Source organism: Schistocerca gregaria, chromosome 6 (genome assembly GCF_023897955.1).
Source record: "Schistocerca gregaria isolate iqSchGreg1 chromosome 6, iqSchGreg1.2, whole genome shotgun sequence".
NCBI lineage: Eukaryota > Metazoa > Arthropoda > Insecta > Orthoptera > Acrididae > Schistocerca > Schistocerca gregaria.
In genome coordinates, this window is record NC_064925.1 from 347,261,915 (window position 1) to 347,282,998 (window position 21,084).

At 40.8% G+C, this 21,084-nt stretch overlaps 1 protein-coding gene across 1 annotated transcript in view; it reads left to right on the top strand.

Moving 5' to 3' along the window:
• The first annotated feature begins 1,940 nt into the window (after positions 1-1,940).
• Positions 1,941-21,084, top strand: part of LOC126279112 (E3 ubiquitin-protein ligase MYLIP) — a 35,631-nt gene continuing 16,487 nt past the window's right edge. Inside the window, exon 1 of the mRNA XM_049979593.1 lies at positions 1,941-2,217. Coding sequence (XP_049835550.1) covers positions 2,107-2,217 — 111 coding nt within the window. The 5' untranslated portion in view covers positions 1,941-2,106. The remainder of the gene's footprint in view (positions 2,218-21,084) is intronic.

Below are 21,084 nucleotides of genomic sequence, written 5' to 3' on the forward strand. Positions count from 1 at the left end.
TTCTGGAGTCTTAATGTCTACACCAAGTGGTTGTTAGTCATTATTTTCTTTTGTCTTCTCTAAACAGCTGATAAGTGGTACAAGGAGAATTTAACCCTATAAGTTAGTGCACAACTTCTCTAATTTCAGAAAGATAATCATGATCGCTTCTTTCTGTGAATTAATGATATTGTCACTCACCAAAACTTCTGTTAGGAAGCATGAGGAGGTAGCCCTTGGATGTGGGATTTAGGTAAGTTAGCCATTTCGTAATTCTTTTTGTTTGACTCTGGTTGCTGTTTGTCTGGCTCTGGTTCCATATTGTGAACTGCAAATAAGGCACATACTAACTCCCATAAATTAGAGGGCTGGTTATACTCTTCTGTGTTGTTGTAACTTAATATCAACTGTATGTATGATGTGATGAGCCTAGCATCAACATGTCTATGTGTGAACACATCCCATTCATAAACAGCTTTCTACGCTCTATATTAACACATTCAACAGATTGTGTAATCCAATACTTGTGTGGTTTACGGCTCCTGTTTGCAAATACACAATGACGGTTTCAGACTAGCAACTGCCTTAATATTACATGAAATACTTGGTGACATAAGTGCCAGCATAACTTGTTTATTTGTAGCAGCAATGATTATTTACAGTAGTTTTATGGTGGCAAAAAAAAAAAAGAAATATGAGGAAGAAGGAACAGTTAACTTCTTGTACAATAACAACACAAGAGTCTAATCATAGCTATACTAGTAATAGTGCCTTATATGTTGAAAAATCAGTGTCATCAACGATTAACATCATAGAGCTATTTTCAGTGGTTGCATCAGCATGAATTACTCAGCAAGAGTGGGTATGAGGGGCATGCTGTCAGTCAGTCCATTGACTCTACACACATTTTGGATAATACTGATAAGTTTTATACACGAGTCCGTGTCATTTACTCCATTTTATGGGGATTTCCACAAATTGTGTTTATAATAAACACAATACGAAGCTTAAACATGGAAAGCAATTACGTTCAATTTGTGTTCAAAGATTAAAACTATGACCCCAGAATATTAAGGTATTTCGCTTCGACAAAAGACGCCAAAACATGGTTATGGAATTATGTTTCGATAGCTCTGGGTACATTTATTCAACTCCGCATTTTTATTCTTTTTTTTTTCAATGCAATGCATTCAAGCGTAAATAAAATGAATTTCTTGCTTGCCTCTCATAATGGACGAAAAATTGTGACAAAATATAGGAGATGCAGGCGGTGTAAATCGTTAATTTGGTGTAACAACGTCACATCACGTTGTTCGCTGTACAGTTTACTACAACGGCTCGTCAATTAAGTACAGCAGCCTTCCTTTCATCTCTCGACAGAAAACGCCAATGTTTAAAATACGAAACGTGCTTCATACAAGACCAGATTAATCTAATATTACTAGGATGCTTAAGAAATCCACTGCGCACATGAAGGCTCTATTTACTACATAGCTAATGACTTCAAAATATGCAGAATCCTTTAAGGAGAAATCTCCCAGTCACTTGAACACGGTGGCGGCTCATTGTTAATTGTTGTTGCAATGCTCGTTCTCAGCTATTGTGCGGATTTTTCTTTAATCTAGACGTCAAATATTATTACAACCCTTCGTTCTCTACGAAACACCATCCTATTCTGTCCGCTATCGCGCATCGCCGCATTTGGAATGCTCGCTCCAGAGAGGTTTCTAGTCGAGATCATTGGTTGACCATAGATATTAATTCTGCCAACATAGTGGATATATTTTTAATTATTTGGACAAAACATTGCTTTTAACTGTATTAAAATACACTTGCATGAGTTTCTGAAGTAATTTAAATTGACCAAATATGAGACATCAATAATTTCCGTGGTTAAATAATGGTTACAATATTTGAAAGCTAGATGGCACTAGCGGTTACAGCACCAATGTTCTGCAACCAGAAGTGACAAAATCTTGAATGCTTTGTGTTCTGTAGTCAGTCTGCGCTTGCAAAGTATAGGCGACAGATGATGGTAATGGGAGTGCGTGCTACTAAGCGGCTTGTTTGGTGGATATATAAAAGTAAGACAACGAACAGTTCTTCTAAAGATATTGTAAGACTTTAATGACTGCACATAACCAAAGCAAGATGTGGTGCTTAGTGAGTCAACCTAATTCTGTGATATTGGAGGTGGAGGTGGATCCCAAGGCGAGGGGACAGGAATGTCTCGAAAAGGTAAATAAGAAACATACTGATTTAATTTTCTATTGTCGTCTTTAATATGATGTAAAATATGTCAAATATTCTATTCCTTCAAAATATTGGCCCACTATTAATTTCGGTGTAAATATGAGTGAAATTGTAATCGTATTGTCAATCTGTAAAATTCTTTAAAGAAGACAAGTGTTCTCAAAAGTTATAATTAAGATCTCTCCGTCTCTCACAATTTTTTTTTCTCAGTGTAGCATTTCATATACTTCTAACATATTATCTGGTTGTGTTTAACCGAAACTGGCGTTTCCTGCATTGTGTATTCTGCGAATTCTTCAGAAATGTATTCCTTTTTGTAACTTTAAATAGCCGATTGTTCAACACTTTTTTTTACTACAAGAGTCTTGGCTCATTTAGTAGAACAAAAAGCATGTTCTGTATTTTAAAAAATATTCGACCAAGTCCCAATTGTGATGTGGTAATTTCATTTGGGAAGCTCTATGTTAGTAGTTTGGCATATTTTTGTGAACGCGTTTTGATTGACACAACTGCCGCAGAATTCCCGTACACTGTACAGTGTAAGGCTTCCTCGTAAATGAAATACTCCGTTCTTCAAATGAGCATGCATTCTTTTTTTTTTTTTTTTAATCAGTGTATTTACGAATGTGTAGCTTTCAGTAATCATTAGACATATAGCCTGCAATATCCTACAGTAACGTCCAAAAAGCATCCGTTCATATGGCTGAAATCACTCCATAAATGTAGCCAAGAACCAATATGAATTTACATTTAAATAATCCCAACTGAATAAAGGCATAAACTCTTTCCCGCTCATTTAAATTTGCTTAATTTTATAAATTCAAACTGTAGTTGTCAAGAGTCTACACGGAGGAGATTTTGAAAACTGGGATGATTCACATAGAAGCTAGGTGGGTTGCCAAGAGTACCTTTCTCAAGATGCCAAAATTGAATGGAAAAAAGACTTACTTGATGAGCCGAAGAAAATTTTTTAACTGGCGTCTACTAAATGCCGTGACAGGGTTCGAACAGGTGAAAGAATTTCATTGTTTTTAAAAACGCAGAATCTGGTTATCGTGTCGTTACAAGCTACTACAGCCCGTATGGTTTTTACTGACAATTTGTGCGGCAAGCTAGTGGCTATGGTTGCAACAGCCACCGGCGGGTGAGAACGTGCCGCAGCACACGTCTCCGGCGTAGCAACCGGGGACACAGCTGGCCAAGCCTCCGTGACATCATAGTGCCGAGGCCGGCCCGGCTTCCCCACGTTTTATCCCTATCGCCTGGCGAGTAAGCGCGCGGCCTACGAGGTCTTTGACACGTAATCCCGGGCGAAACAGCCACAATAGCAGACCCACAGGTTTCTTTCGTATGTTCCAAATTATAATGATCACGATTTGCTACTACTGGAGCCTCATCAATTACTGCCTTGGCAGGTCCAATTTTCGTTTTACCTCCCAGTGTGTCTTCGCACCTTAGCCATGAAGGAAAATCGTTGTTCTGTTAAGAATGATACAGTGAAGATATTTCGCACGCATCTTGATTTTCTTTTTGAGAAAAGAAGAATGCGATAAATAAATTTTTCACGTTATCTTGAATAGGTATTAGATCACCTGTGTTTGCCAAAAGTTCTGAGAATTGGGCTGTGGTGTATAATAGGGATAACGTATTTTGAACACACCTCGCATTGCCTCGTATTACGATAGGACCTGATTAATGTGATGAGATACAGGGAATTTCGCGGGCAATGTTAAATAAGACGTGATAATGCAAGTATCATTTTCTAAGATGTGCTAAAGAACATACTGCCTCTAAGTTAATGTGATACGCAGAGAAGCCAACCACAGATTGCTTCCGAAACTGTGACAGGACTTGGTTGATTGTGATTTCAGTCTCTGTCTTTATACTTTTTACAGCGTGTCTCAGGAGGAATTGTCAATATTCAGGGATGAGACAGGTACGATAATTCGAAGCAGAAAACTCTAGTAAACGTGGGCTCCAAAACGCATATCTTAACAGTTGTGATTAATTGTTCCTCGTACCTGCAGTGAAACGTTTTTTATACTGAAAAAGTGCTCATAGTCCTTAAAGTATGTGTTTCAGTCCATGTTTACTCGAGTTTTCTGCTTCGAATGATCGTTCCTCTCATATCCCAGAATATTGACAAGTCCTTCTAGGGCATGCTGTGTAGTGCTAGCGATACAATAGGAAAACTACGTGTGTTGTTCCTCGTATTTCTCGATATCAAGTTGCGTGGGCTGTCTTGTCACATTCGCCTAAAAAAGCTATGTGGCCCATTCCTTAAAGCACTCGACACTCATTCGAGTGGAACGGTGTTCAAATCTCCGTCCAGCCAACTAGAAAAATTTTATGCTTTCTCAAAATCAACTAAGGTAAATGCTAACAGTTCATATTTGGAAAAGATGCCAGTTTCCATCTGCATCCAATGAGGATAACCCTAACTCTTTATGGAACTCGTGAGATTCTTCACTTAGTGTTACTTGATTCATTACTGTACTAAAAGCTACCAGTTTCGCTATAACATGATATAGAATTATATCGCGTGGCTATAATAGGGCCATTCCTTTAACAACTAGAGAAATAAGAGCAATTTTCCGCTGGTTAAAAGTTTCAGTCGAATGACGTTTTAAAGTTTATCGGAGTATTTGCCCACACTTAATTGCAGCGTTTGGAGCAGAGAAATCGTCGTCAGAGTTGGGTTTCAGGTTAGTTTGCATTTGTGGCTCTGCGTTTAATATTACTTTGCGTGTTACTGTTTCTCAGGTGGTCGCTGCTGGTTCGTGGATATGAAAGTTTTTCAGGCTGAGCTAACACCAGTATGCACGAAATTCCAGTTGCGGTGTAGGTCAACTGATACTGTAGTTTCACTATGTTCTCCGTAAGAGGGAGAACCTCAAAGGAGGAATAGGGATATAGTGTTTCTTCCGCCCGGCAACGGCCAACAGCGGGGGCAAAGTCCAGCTCTCGACGGAGAGAGTAGTTAGCTGCGTGACTGGGCTATCTGTCAGATAACCGCTCTGCGAACAAATATCACTATCTTAAGAGCTGTCACAATGCAACTTGCTTGCTAGCTTGCTTGATCGATCCAAAATACCTTTCACCTCTTTATCTATTACTAGAGCTGCAGTTTTGGGGAAGCCAATGAGCTGACGTCACGCATTCACTAACGACCAGAAAGAAAAGTAGTCGGAGTAAACGAACATCAGATGCGTGTCAAGTTGTTTTTCATTATATCCATAAAAAAACAAAGTGCTTTGCAGCCACAGAAATTATAAGACATTGCTTGTCCTCGCAAACATAATAACCGTAAAATTTAGTGAACACTCTACAGTAAAAAGCGCTTAATGATTGTAACGTGTGCTTTTAAATAAATAAATAAAGAATAAATTTTCACAGCGGCAGAAAAGAATATCTCCTAGCTTTTTAATTCAGTGCTTCTTTCCTGCAAGCATTTATAAACTATTCATAAATATTTTGATGCCCTGACTAATATATATATATATATATATATATATATATATATATATATATATATATATATGTTGATGAGGCTGCAAATGTTTAAAAGCTTAGCAATTGTCATAATTATGACAGAGAAAAAAAATAAAGATCTCCGTTAGTCCCGTTCGTAATTCTAGTTTGCAGTCAGTATAATTTTCCATGGTCGAGATTGTGGAATTATTTATAACAATTTCCCTTTACTTCATCAAGGTTTCAGATGTACATGAAACATCGGTGGTTTCTCGCTCAGCATTTCGAAGTCAAGGCGTAGATCAGTGACTCCGTATTGTTACACAACCTCGACAGAAAAAAATCTGTGTAAAAAATGCATGGAAGTATTAGCGAAAATCTTGAATAGTGCAAAAATAACAAATAGCGTTATCAACAGCGTACCCTACTACTGAAGTTCAAATTTCTTAGAGGTATTCACTCTCGTGCATTACAAGGTACGCACACCATGTATTCACGTACATGTCTGAGATGCACATAGCGGAGTTGGGTAAAGTTTTTGTTAAGATGCTGTTTTTGTACGGATCGGATTGTTACAGTCCGGCAGAATGAGACGGGGATTTAAAAATTGACAAGAGCACTCGTAAAACTCCACAGATAGATGGCTGATACAGCGTAGAAAGGCGCACGTCCTCCCTTATTGTTTAGCATAATCGCCGTAGTTGTCGAAAAATTTCTGATATTGCTTTCGAATCACTTTCCACGTGTCTGCTCGAACAGTCTAGAAATTACCTTTAGATTCCAGAGCGAATATCAATGTTCCCACCAGCACTACTGTCTATGGGTAAATGAGATGGGTAACGGGAGCATTGTATGGGGTTGCATATATACTACGTGGAATGTGGTAAACACAATTCATCTCTGGGTCACTAGCAATCAATCATTGGGATACGAAGTTAGGTTCTGTAATATAGAATTTTTTACATCTACGTGGACATACATACTCCGCAAGCAACAATACCGTGGGTGGCGGAGGGTACTCTGTACCACTACTAGTAATTTCCTTTCGTGTTCCACACGCAAATAAAAAAGGAAAAATCGACGGTCTATATGCTTCCGTACGATCCCTAATTTCTCGTATCTTATCTTCGTGGTCCTTACGCGGAATCAGGCAGCAGTAGAATCTTTCTGTAGTCAGCTTCAAATGACAGTTCTCTAAATTTTCTCAAGTATTGCTCCAAAAAAACTGAAGCATCTCCGTGATACTTGAGTGTTGTTCGAATTTGGCTGTAACAAATATAACAACCCGCCTCTGAATTGCTTAGATGTATTCCTTCAACTGGACCTGGTTCGGATCCCAAGCGCTCGAGGAGTCGACCGAGCATCCCATATACCGTCTCCTTTACTGATGAACCATGATATCCTAAAATTCTCCCAATAAACAGAAATCAATCATTCGTCTTCCCTACCACATTCCTCACATGCTCGTTCACTTTTATATAGCTTTGCAGCGTTATTTCTAGATATTTAATCGTGACTGTCGAGTAGCACACTACCAGTGCTTCACTCGAATATTACAGGTTTGTTTTTCCTACTCATCTGCATTAACTTAAATTTTTCTGCATGTACAGCTAGCTTTTATTCATCACACCAACCAGAAATTTTGCCTAGGTCATCTTGTATTCTACTATGCCCACTGCACAATTGCTGCACAATTGCTGCACACCTCATCAGCAAACAATTGCAGATTGCTGCCCACTCTGCCAACCAGATTATTTATGTATATAAAAACCCTGTGGCACTCCTGACGATACGCTTGTGTCCGGTGAATATTCGCGGTCGAGGACAGCATAATGGGTTCCACTGCTTGAGAAGTCTTGAGCCACTCACATATCTGGGGAAACTATTCCCCATGCTCATCGCTCCTTTAAGTCTGCAGTAGGGCACCAAGTCAAATGATAAAAAGACGAGGGCTAGTAGAAATCCTTGGGTAACAGAAGAAATATTGAATTTAATTGATGAAAGGAGAAAGCATAAAAACGCAGTAAATGAAGCAGGCAAAAGGGAATACAAACATCTCAAAAATGATGTTGACAGGAACTGCAAAATGGCTAAGCAGGGATGGCCAGAGGCCAAATGTAAGGATGTAGAGGCTTATCTCACTAGGGGTAAGATAGATACTGCCTACAGGAAAATTAGAGAGACCTTTGGAGAAAAGAGAACCAATTGCATGAATATCAGATGGAAACCCAGTTCTAAGCAAAGAATGGAAAGCAGAAAGGTGGAAGGAGGGTATAGAGGGTCTACACAAGGGCAGTGTACTTGAGGACAATATTATGGAAATGGAAATGGAAGAGGATGTAGATGAAGATGAAATGGGAGATATGATACTGCGTGAAGAGTTTGACAGAGCACTGAGAGACCTGAGTCGGAACAAGACCCAGGAGTAGACAACATTCCATTAGAACTACTGTCGGCCTTGGGAGAGCCAGTCCTGACAAAACTCTACCATCTGGTGAGCAAAATGTATGAGACAGGTGAAATACCCTCAGACTTCAAGAAGAATATAATAATTCCAATCCCAAAGAAAGCAGGTGTTGACAGATGTGAAAATTACCGAACTATCAGTTTAATAAGTCACAGCTGCAAAATACTAACGCGAATTCTTTACAGACGAATGGAAAAACTAGTAGAAGCCGATCTCGGCGAAGATCAGTTTGGATTCCTTAGAATGTTGGAACACGTGGGGCAATACTGACCCTACGAATTATCTTAGAAAATAGATTAAGAAAAGGAAAACCTACATTTCTAGCATTTGTAGACTTAGAGAAAGCTTTTGACAATGTTGACTGGAATATTCTCTTTCAAATTCTAAAGGTGGCAGGGGTAAAATACAGGGAGCAAAAGGCTATTTTCAATTTGTACAGAAACCAGATGGCAGTCATAAGAGTCGAGGGGCATGAAAGGGAAGCAGTGCTTGGGAAGGGAGTGAGACAGGGTTGTAGCCTCTCCCCGAAGTTATTCAATCTGTATGTTGAACAAGCAGTAAAGGGAACAAAAGGAAAAATTCGGAGTAGGTATTAAAGTCCATGGAGAAGAAATAAAAACGTTGAGGTTCGTCGATGACATTGTGATTCTTTCAGAGACAGCAAAGGACTTGGAAGAGCAGTTGAAAGGAATGGACAGTGTCTTGAAAGGAGGATATAAGATGAACATCAACAAAAGCAAAACGAGGATAATGAAATGTAGTCTAATTAAGTCGGGTATGGTGAGAGAATTAGATTAGGAAATGACACTTAAAAGTAGTAAAGGAGTTTTGCTATTTGGGGAGCAAAATAACTGATGATGGTCGAAGTAGAGAGGATATAAAATGTAGACTGGCAATGGCAAGGAAAGCGTTTCTGGAGAAGAGAAATTTGTTAACATTGAGTATAGATTTAAGTGTGAAGAAGTCATTTTTGAAAGTATTTGTATGGAGTGTAGCCATGTATGGAAGTGAAATGTGGACGATAAATAGTTTGGACAAGAAGAGAATAGAAGATTTCGAAATGTGGTGCTACAGAAGAATGCTGAAGATTAGATGGGTAGATCACATAACTAATGTTGAGGTATTGAATAGAATTGGGGTGAAGAGGAGTTTGTGGCACAACTTGACAAGAAGACGGGACCGGTTGGTGGGACATGTTCTGAGGCATCAAGGGATCACAAATTTAGCATTGGAGGGCAGCGTGGAGGGTAAAAATCGTAGAGGGAGACCAAGCGATGAATACATTAAGCAGATTCAGAAGGATGTAGGTTGCACTAAGTACTGGGAGATGAAGAAGCTTGTACAAGATAGAGTAGCATGGAGAGATGCATCAAACCAGTCCCAGGACTGAAGAAAACAACAACAATTGCAAATCCTGTGTGATAACAATTAAATTTCTAGTTATCAAAGCACTGCTGTAGATTGTCATCTGCAAGAAGTTTCACAAAATCTGTCGTAATTAGTTGAGCTAAGATCGTGGTTAGTAGTGGAGCACTTGCTAGAGCCTCAGAGTCTACTTTAAGATTGCTGACTTTCTTGGGTCGCGGGCGGGGAGGTGTGGCGATGACCTGGTCATATGGCAGCGACCCCTGCTTAATCGGAGTGCCTGATAGCCGGGACGACAGTGAATCATGGAATAAAACGCCGACCGCTGCTGGCCGAGTTGGGAGATAATGCTCGCCAGATCCGCGTCCGTGCGGTCTGCAGCCTCTGACCCAGCGGATAAGACTGCGAGGCCTGCGACACCGCAGGCGTGGTGGCTTCTACTCATCAGTTAGAGGTTTTCGCGCGAATGTCGGAACAGATTACAGACTTGGCTTACTGTAATACACGCCTCCGCCATGCCTTGACACATTTCGGTCAAGGTTATTTGGAACGTGTGGTCTTCTCTGACACACACACACACACACACACACACACACACACACACTCTCTCTCTCTCTCTCTCTCTCTCTCTCTCTCTCTCTCTCTCTTCTGATGGGAATTTTCCAAAATAAGTATTACGTATTTTTCGTGGATAGCGTGCTTTGTCTTTGCGTTTGTGACTACTTCCATTTGTGTTTAGTCCATTTTTTAAGTATTCCTTCATCGACGTCTTAGACTCGAAGTAACTAAATTAAAGTTTGCTGTTTCATCAAACGTGAAGGGACACACTAAGCAACTGGGGTGCACCAAAGATGCAGGTGTGAACGACGGCTGCAGAGATGTCTGTGACAGGACGCTAATGACCATTGTAGTTGTGCGCCCTAAAACCACAAAAAAAAAAAAAAAAAAAAAATGTCTGTGGGCGAATATAAATGCAACTGTTGAGCAGCTGACCGCCCATATGAACGAAGGGGCAACCAACAGTGTCTCCTCAACGAATCTTCAGCGAACGTTGCTGCACATCTGTCTCCGCATTACTCCATGCTGTTCATAGGAGACACAGGCTGGAATATGCACTACAGTACCGCAGCTGGGCGTCCAGTGAGTGATAAGTGGTCTTTGCAGATGAATCGCGTTTTATGCTCCAGCGGACAGATAGACGTTGGCACGTACAGAGTGAAAGATATGAAAGCACACCTCCTAAAACAACCGTCGCTGGTGTTCATACCGGAGGGCATGCCCTGGGTGATCGCGTCATGGATAAGCGCAAGTATGCATCTATCATTGAGGCACCACTGTCCATCCAGTTTGTTATTCCTCGGTACGATGACATCTAAGTTGGACAGTGTGACGTGTCACACAGCTCGCAATGTTTGTGTGTGGTATGAAGACAACCGGGATGATTTTACCGTACTCCCTTGGTCACTAAACTCTACAGACTTAAACCCAATCGAGAATCTAAGGGACCACCTCCATTAAACTGCTTGCGCCATGGGCTCTTAGCTGACAAACCTAGCACAGCTGGCCACTTCACTGCAGTCGGCATGGCTCCGCATGCTTGTTCGCGCCTTCCACAACCTCATTGAGTGGTTCGCACTGCAAAATGTGGTTATTCTGGCTTTCGACAGATGGTAACATTTACGTGACTGGACAGTATAATAATATCTGCGTTTCATATCACTCGGATTCCTACAAGCAGGTGCTGCAATTGAAAAATAAACTGAAAAAGGGGCCCCATTAAGTTATGTCTGTAGTTACAGGAAAATAAGTTCTGAATTGGCTTCACTTCGCAGCATATCGAACGATATGATAACGTCTTGACATAATCAAAATTGATAGTTTTAAATTTTTTATTTTATTCATTTATTTTTTTGAGTGGCACATGATCGAATAGCTCAATTGGTAACAGCATTACATTCTGTGTTTCGGATTTAATCTCGGCGGCAACTTTAATGCCGGAAATTTCGAAGGCAAGAGGGCATTTCAAATCTAAAAGCAGGTTGGCTCAAAAACTAGCCTTTCACTTGCATAGTACCATGCGCAGATCCTAACTGCGCGAGTATCTGCAGTTTTTCATTGTTGATATGTGAAACACTTCGCAATGGCTGCGCAAAAAAAGCTAAGCACCGTTTGTGAATTAACTAATGATTAGATTTCTACGCGCAAATCCGTATAATGTGGCCAAAACTCACTGTGAGCTTATGTCACCTCGGATTCTAAATACAATACCTTGTAATGGCGAGATTAATTTTCACAGCAGCCCTAAAATATTTTCAGACATTAACTACACTGGTAAAACAGATATAGATGTCTTGTTCACGACAACGCACAGCCACTTTTTAAATTATTGAACACTTCGGATGATAGTCGTGAATAATTCTTTTGTATTGAAAAATGGATTAAAAAACGGCCTTGATCGCAATAAAACATTTATTTACCATGGTTATTGGCTTTGGTCAGAATGTGACCATCTCCAGACCATTTACACCACGACGGTAGACTGGTGACGGTGGACGAAGCAGGCACTAAGATTCTACGAAAGTTAACAGTTAAGGTTTTCAGAAATTACTGCAACCAGTCGCCTTTTATGTAGATGTATTTTATTTAACCATGACCGGTTTCGAGCTGCCTAGCAACTCATCATCAGATGGTATATACATTTAGTATGGTATATACATACCATCTGATGATGAGTTGCTAGGCAGCTCGAAACCGGTCATGGTTAAATAAAATACATCTACATAAAAGGCGACTGGTTGCAGTAATTTCTGAAAACCTTTTCACACCACAGTCGCAGTGTTCCACATCCACAATGGATAAAAGTCTTAGTTAACAGTTAGTAGTTGACTTTCAGGGAGTAGTAACACCTGCTCCGTCCATCATCACTGCGGTGAAAATGCTCACCTTCTAACCAAAAACCTTGTAAATAAATGATTTATTGCGGTCTAGACTGCTTTTAATCCATTTTTAAAGTACTTTTAGCCAGATCGCTGAAGTAAAATTAGTAAGTTTTATATGCAAATCCCATGTGATGGAATTCTGCCCTAAGGACGTTATTCCTTTATACCAAATGTTCCTGGAGAGCTAAAGGTCGCAAAGATAATTGTACGAGCTATGAAATAATCAGTATGTGTTTCGTATCTTCACTGACGATGGTAGCATTGGTTGGGAGAGAAGTTGGGGTGATGAAGGATGGAAGGGAAGGGAAGCTACTTGATTACATCTACCGCACGCAGGAAGTCCTCCTAGAGCCACTATGTGCGTGCGTGCGTGCGTGCGTGCGTGCGTGCGTGGGAGAAAGGGGGGGGGGGGGGGGGGACGCATACGCGCGTGAGTCTTTGGGCTTGTCGTTCGCTATAGCGGTGTGCAAGCAGAACTGACTTGGCCAAAAGCCAGTCATCTGATTGTGCAGTATTTGCTAGAGATTCAACTGCTGGTGTTAATTCTATTCCCTAAATCAGTCTATATTGCCGTAAATCACCGTAGACTGTAGCACCACGAGCCATTGAGTAGTCGTCGAATGATTGTTCGTGAAAGGATGTTTGTCATGTAAAATCAGCATTTCACCTTAACGTAAACTTAGTATCGGAGGTGTTCTACGGTATTGGAACCTGTAATGTAACAATAAGGCGAACATAATTCTTAGCATATATTCATTCCTTGGCAGGGCATTCGCATTTTTTTCTCCTCTTTTAAACTTGCTCTTATTCTTGCCATTCCAAATAGTAGTACACTTTATCATCTCCGGATTTAGTAAAACGCTATGTCAATGCGTACGAAGGTACAGATGAACTTTCATCCCGCTTAAATACGTGAGTACCTGAAGCCTGTAGAAAACAATTAGTACCCTATTAAACTAATAGGTTGCTGATAAAGGGGCCGATAATCTGATCTTTATCATATCTTTGGTGTGTCTTTTGTAACTGGTATATACATAAGGAAAAGTCCAGAGCAAATCTTTATCGAACAGTAATGTTAAGTTCTACATCTACATGAATACTCTGCAAATCACATTCAAGTGTCTGGCAGAGGGTTCATCGAACCACCTTCACAATTCTCTATTATTCAAATCTCGTATAGCGCGTGGAAAGAATGAACATCTGTATCTCGCCGTACGAGCTCTGATTTCCCTTATTTTATCGTGGTGATCTTTGCTCCCTATGTAGGTCGGCGTCTGCAATGTTGCTGCAGTCGCTGCAACGTGTATAAAATGTGTGTCTCCATAGTAAGTCTTTAGTCTGAAAACTGATTTGCTGTAGCTCCACGCTAATCTACCGTGCACCAGCCCCCTCATCTCTGCATAACTACAGCAACCTACTTCCATTTGAACCTTCTTTGTATTCTTGCCTAGGTCTCCCTCTACAGTCTTCCTCACACTCCCCTTCATTACCAACCTAGATGCCTCAATGTGTGCCCTATCGACTAGCGCCTTCTGTTAGTAAAGCTGTGCCATGCATTTTTCTCCCTAATTTGATCGGGTCTCTCTTCACTAGTTACTCGAGACACTCATCTAATCTTCAGCATTTTTCTACAGCACCACATTTCAAAAGCTGTGTATTGTATGAAGCCTCTTATACACATTAGTTTCCAATACTGCAGCACAAGGAGACGAATGTCTGTATCCATCTTAACAGACAGCATCCAGATGTGTGGTTCAAAGTGGATGGCAGAGTTGTGTGTTGCTCTGAGTAAAAATCAGTTCTAGGACGAAAGCCAAGAAAGCGTGTTTTTTCCTAGCATTCCACGGCTGCAGCTGAGTAGGGCAGGGCGCCAGGAATGAATTCAGTCACCCCAACCCTGTTTGTTTTCTTTAACCTCCGTTGCATTGCATAATGTGGATTAAGATGCATGTTATTACGGTAGCGCAGCACCTCGTAATGTCTTAACCGAAAAAATGGTTCAGTACAAGGTAGGATGTTGACTTGTGAGCGTCAACGACAGCACATATGGGTGCTCGTTGTCTTGGTCCTATTCCCGTGGAATAACTTAAATTCATTTCAGATTTATTGTGCTAGTGTCCAAAGGACAAATGTTAGTTAAAAGAACCATCCCCGCATTCGCACCGAAAACGTGAATCCAGTGTGGCCGGAGGGGATTTCAGTTATTCTCATAATGGATAAATGAAACGTATGTTATCAGCACCCCTCGCTTGCTTTGGAAAAATGATGCAAAGCTTTAGAATTCGTTCTTTCTAAAGAATGAAACAATCTGGTGGATTTTTGGAGAGTGATGTTAATGATAAACAAAAAAACAGTGCCAATTACCGCCAAACACATTTCTCCTAACTGTGTGGAGCATGTCAGTGAACTCATTGATACGTGTAACCTTGCTTTTTCACTTCCTTTAGCTATAGCAGAGAAATCACAAAATTGCATTCTTGACTGTTCATGTGGACACGTATTATAAAAGACGTTATAATAGCCCATGTTTTGAATTTACAAACCTGGATGGGGCAATTAGGGATATTCTCCTGATTGCCTGAAGTAATTTAGGAATCCACAGAAAACCTAAATATAAAGGAGCTTATGAGGGTCTTAAACTCTGTTGCTCCTAAAAACGAGTGAGGGTACACAACCACTGCGCCATTTATCTCGGTGTGTTATATGCTGAATAATCCAGTAACAGACCCCAATTCTGCAAACTCCATTAATGATACAACGTTCTCAGGCGGCAGCCTTTCGACAGTGGGCTGTTTACATGGCTACCAGTGGTAATCTGTTATCCACTGCACCGAACTATATGACAAACTGTAGTAATGTAGATTTACACGAGGAATTGCTTTGACCTTTCCGCACAACTGACTGATTTACCTGCCCTTTGGGTACGGTCGTCAGATGTGTGGCGTGTACCCGTCAAAGTTGCATAGTATCTTCTTGATCGTTCCTGCATAACATCGTACTGCCACGTCGTTATGCCATTGCGGGTGACTACAACTGCTGCTTCAAACATCACACTGCCACGTTACTCGTGTAACCTCCGTAAATCAGAATATCTGGAATGGCAACAGTGGTAAGTTGTGGCATAATTATATCAAAGGGAAATTGTATTTGTTTGACATGTACTGAATTTCTGCTTGCAGAGCGCAAATTTGAGAGATTTGCCCTTAAGGAATTGTCTCTCTACTTGATGTACTTCGTCCGCTCACTGCTTTGCATTATCACAGGGAGCATACAAAATAATAAGGCAAGCCTAGTACAGTGCTACCGCTGAGTATCAAGTATGGATCTTCATCGTGCACTGTGAGAATCGGACGAAAATTCATACTGTTATATTGCTCTTACTACAGCTGTAACGAAAGCGGCTGTAGCTGGGCGCCCTAAGCCAAAACAAACTAAACAGAAAGAAGTGGTAGGGACGTTTCTAATGTTGAACCAAAGGAAAATAATTTGTGGGGGCCTCCTAGCAATGATAAAACGATTTCTTAAATAAAAAAGTAACACATACTGCCATGTCAGTCACACTTGAACACAAGAACTCGCATGTCAAACAGCAAAGATCTTAACGTAACCATAGACGGCTTAATATTTTTAGTTTCCTCATGTGTAACCGTCACAGTAGCCGGATGATTGTCACTGCCTTCGGGGGGGAAGGAATTTGGTTCGATTACTGATACCACCTCAAATTTTTTGAGGCAGTGTGTTCTCGTACGTGATCCACTCAGACCTTGTTAGGCTAAATGTGTAGCTGCTTGAATAGGGCAGCAGCGAAATAGTCAGGATTCCTCTACTGGCAGTAACGGCTGGAGGAATAGAGGACATGCTGATCACATGTCCCACTATCATAGATCGCTCCTCGATCTGCTTTGTAACAGCAGTCGGCCAGCCGAAGCAAGCCAAAAGCCCAACCCCCGACTGATGCTTACGATCTTAACGTATGTTGATCAATAGGCCCGCCATAATTTGTAAATTTTTTTTTATGTCCACCGCAAACTATCTGATATCGTTTACGCTGATGGTTATTACATAACCATTTCAAAATTTTAATGTGTGTAATGGGAACTCGTTTCTGTAGCACAAAGCAGTTAAATATGACGACACACATTTCCTAATAGCCACAAGCCGAAACTGGCCAATAATGTAATACATGATGAAACGGAGTTATCTCAAAAAAAAAAAAAAATTGACCAACAGTGGGAATAAAAACGGTTTTAGCAGCCTTGATGTCTTAATTTGCATTTGTGCAAAGGACAATAGTTTTATGCTCTCGGCGTCAGTTACAAAGTTAACTTTGGGTAGGAGTTACGTGTGTACGAAAGTATAACTACCAAAAATGCCACCGTCGACTTGGAGCTGTATTCTTAACGGGATCGAAATCTTAAACTTTCGCTCCGTTGAACAGTAAATATTACTTAACCCACCATCTGATAACGACTAAGCCCATGAAGGCTTCCACACTTGTTTTGTTCAGTACATCGTGGCCGTGTGGAATGGTGCTAAATGATATCGCACGTTACAGTTTTAAGTTCGCGACTGCCCTGAGTCTCCATGACCGACTTTGCCATTTCGCGAAACGCAATCTCTGTTGTCGTGAGGTCGTGGCGAAAGCGAGGAGGAGGAGGAGGAAGTCTGTCCCAGGCAGCAGTTCGGCAGTAGGCCGCTGCAGAGCGCTCGTGACTAACGCAGTTTCCATTTGCAAATAAAAAAAGGCGCTGGCGTTTGTCATCGTGAGAAAACCCACCAAACAAAGACTTGTCGCGCAAACAAGACTCACTGTCAGTTATGGCGGTTATTTTTGTTGCGCCCCTCATATCTGTGCCCAGGATTTTGTTTCCTAGTAAACCCGTGTAAGCTTAGCTGCTGTCAAATGTGCCGCTTCTTCTTACGCTGTAATAGTGGAGTATTCATAAGTTTTTGTGGTTAAATTTTAAATCTATATTGGTTCAGTTTTATTAGAACAGTAGGCGAGTGAACATACCTTAGCATGCAAAGTTGTTTATTAACGAAGCATTGAATATTTTTAGTTTTTTACATTCTGGTTCTCCTATCTCATGGACAACGCACGAACGACAACGAAGCAAGCACGATCCTTCTTCAGTCATAAGAACTGGTCCATCTAAATAATTAAATGGGCGGTGTACAAACTAACAGGTCTAATTAAAATACTGCGATATGAATTTCTCCTCGTGTGCAGGAAAATCTATGGACTGATTGTCGCCAGACTCCCAGCGAACCACCAGAGAATGGAATTTATCATTTTGGATTTGCGAGCAGATATCTCTTGATAGACACACAAACTTTAGTTTGGCATAAGGATGCCGTTTGTATGAAAGAGGAGAAAAAACGGATTGCAGCTAATCGCAGACAGGTTGTGCCTGGGAGTTAAAGCAGTCCCATTTCAGTCACACGAAGCTGTAGTCTGATTTATTATTCAGTAACCAAAGCAGGGGCCCCTTGGGGGAGTCAGGCATTGTCTGATTATAGGCGTCCTGCCCTCTTCAGAGAAACCGCTTTTTTAACTATCAGAAGTTCCTGAGCCTTTACATTCACGACAGTTCTTGTGTACCACCGCAAGTGGCAATGGCACGTGAAGAAATAACTAGTTGCCTCACGCGCAAAGTGAAATTCATTAGTGAAAGCGAAGCGCTGTTGTCACCGCCAAAATTGTCATTGAACATCCTTCAATAAGAGACTGACGGGGAGTGTGTGTGTGTGTGTGTGTGTGTGTGTGTGTGTGTGTGTGTGTGTGTGTGGGTGTGTGTGTGTGTGGGTGTGTGGGTGTGTGGGTGTGTGGGTGTGTGTGGGTGGGGGGGGGGGTGTTCGGGATCTACAAACATAGGCCACTATAAATAATTACGTATTATACTAGTATGCTTTCTAGACCAGGTACTTCAACGGTAGCGTGACGGTTGGAGGAATTGTTTCTTTAGCACATGTTCTTTAAATTTCAGAGCTCCAGAGAACTATCTTGAGAGGTCGCCCGTGGAAACTTTGTCATTGCAATAACTTCAGCTGTATTTAGAAAAATTGCGGAGAAAGGCGGAAATTGTTTGCGATTGGGATACATTCAGTGCTAAACGTGTCTCGTATTGTCCAAACATATTTAAGCTGTCAGCATTATTTTGAAAGTAGTAATTGTAACTGGAGATAGTGATTTTACTTATTTTAATTGGGAATTAAATTTTATCAGCTACTTGAAAGATCCTCATGGTCTGCTGATAGTTAGTAAGGTTGGTATAGTAAAATTAACGTCTATGGATAATATCGTAGTTCATGGTTAAGACGTGCCGCCGATTAATTATAGGCCACATTGAGGTATTGGAGTGAAATGTAAATTGTCACTTGTATGGCGTACCAACAAATAGCAGGTATGGACTTGGGGTATCCATGTTATATTTCTGCCTTTCTTGGCAGTGACACATTTCTTACTGCAAAGAAAGCGGCACGCCTAACGAGTTATCGGGACTGTTGGATACTTGACGTAGCCAGCAAATATTCTGCCAAGTGAGTAGAGTAAGGACGTGTATCGCGCCAGATATGCAGTATGTCGCTGCCTTTGGCAGGTTTACGATTTGGACCATTTCACTGAGAGCGATAGGTAATCAACCCAATTTTGTCATGGAAGTTTACACTTCATTCATCAGGGCACTTATCTTTTTGCAGAGGTTATCGGAAGAACATAACATTTCAGCGCTATTGCCACACATGGAGTATTATTGATATCTTAATAAAAGGAGCAATCGCGCTTAGAATGTGAAACATTGCCATTAATTAAGGAGCTACATCGGAAGGGCAGTTAGGTAGTACAATTTTTTACTTGTGACATTTGAAGCATGGATAATTGTCTTTAGTGGTATCATGTACACGTCCTCCCCGGGAGGACGGAAGAGCGGTCCGGTTTTCGAATGCATAATGCCGCAAATGCATTGTCAAGTGATAGCTACCGTCATTGTTTAACACCGTTTACAAATTACCACTAGGCCGTGACTACTCGACCAAAACATACAGAGTTTGAATTACCTCTTACTCAAGTAGGTTGTAAGAAAGGAAGGTGGGAGTTAAATGTTCCAACCCTGGAGACGGAGCGCTATCTCAGTTTGACAAAGCTGTGGAAAGAAATAAAAGGATGGCACCATCTAAGTAACCATCCCAGCATTCGTCTTAAATGAAATTGGTAAACCTGATCCGCGATGACTACTCGAAAATTTAGACATCACAACTCTTGTAAAAGTTCAATTAACTTTTGTGCCAGCTTTTGTCACCTTTTGCGATGTTTTTTGGAGACCCTGAATCTGCCCACTTCTGGAAATTTAAATTTATCCGACTTCTCATTAAAATATTTTGTCCTGCCCTCTTCACCTTTCAGGGTGGAAACAGGTAATAGTGTACATGGGACTAAAGTTTACAACCTTAAGCAGTGTTTAGCACGTGAATTCATGAACGGTAAGTCGAACGGAATATCTTTCCTGCATTAGCAACTATATTGTAGTACGTCACATGGATTTTATATTTCCTGTAGTGTGGACGAAGTCTTTGTCTGTAGATAATAGTATTCTTAAGTAACCACGAAAGTATCCCAGGTTATTTAAGGCGGCGCATATGAAGCTTGTAGTGAAAGTGTAGCTAAAGTAATGTAGGCGTACAGCTAACCATATTCGCTAGTAATCGCCAGAGAGGGTGCATTTGATTACTTTCATCTTCTTACGAAGTACGGGTAGAAATCAGATGTTTAGTATGCCGCAACACGTTTCACTGTTTTATCAAATTCCCCGTAAAGAGTTTTGAAAACGTTATGTTAATGAATTAATGCCGTAGACACCAATCGTCACAAATTCCTTGACGATCATGGGTGAAAATTCTGTGAAAATGTGCTCTGAATCGGCGGTAACATCTACTACAACCACCACCACACCACCACCACCAATCTGCGAAACCGAACTGGGAACCTTGGTAGGACATAGTCTATCCGTGTTTCCTACGTAAAGTGAGCAAAGTTAAATTTGCTTTGTTAACATCATGGTGTTAGGTGTAATAACATAAAAATATACGAAGAAAGTATAACAGAACGGCACTGGAGGAGATAAAGTGAAGTATTAATTTGAGCACTGGATTACTTTAATCTATTAAATCGCTTTATGTTGCAACTAGAAAGTTTTACAGCTTTCTCACAAATTTGTCTTTGGCCTTACATAATTTATACAGATATAGGTCGTAGTATTGACACGTTTCAATGAATCTTATTTTCATGCGATTCTACAGCTTAGAAAATTTTATGATACACGGTGATTGCCTTGAAGTGTGCGTAGTTAATAAATAGACTTGACATTCTCAGGACCAACTAATGCAGAGGATTCTCTTTGTTACACCATGTTTCATCTAAACAGTTTATGCAAGCAGTTAATTTTGTTTCTCTGCCCTTGGGGCTCGACAGTACAGTTGATAGCAGTCTGGGAGTGTCGCAGAGTAAACAAATTAGCCAGTAGTGAAGCGTCGGCGTGTGCGCCTTGCATGGAGAACTTGTTTGTGCAGAAAGTTGCTGGGCTTTTCAGCACGTAGCGTGCGCCGTACGGCGGC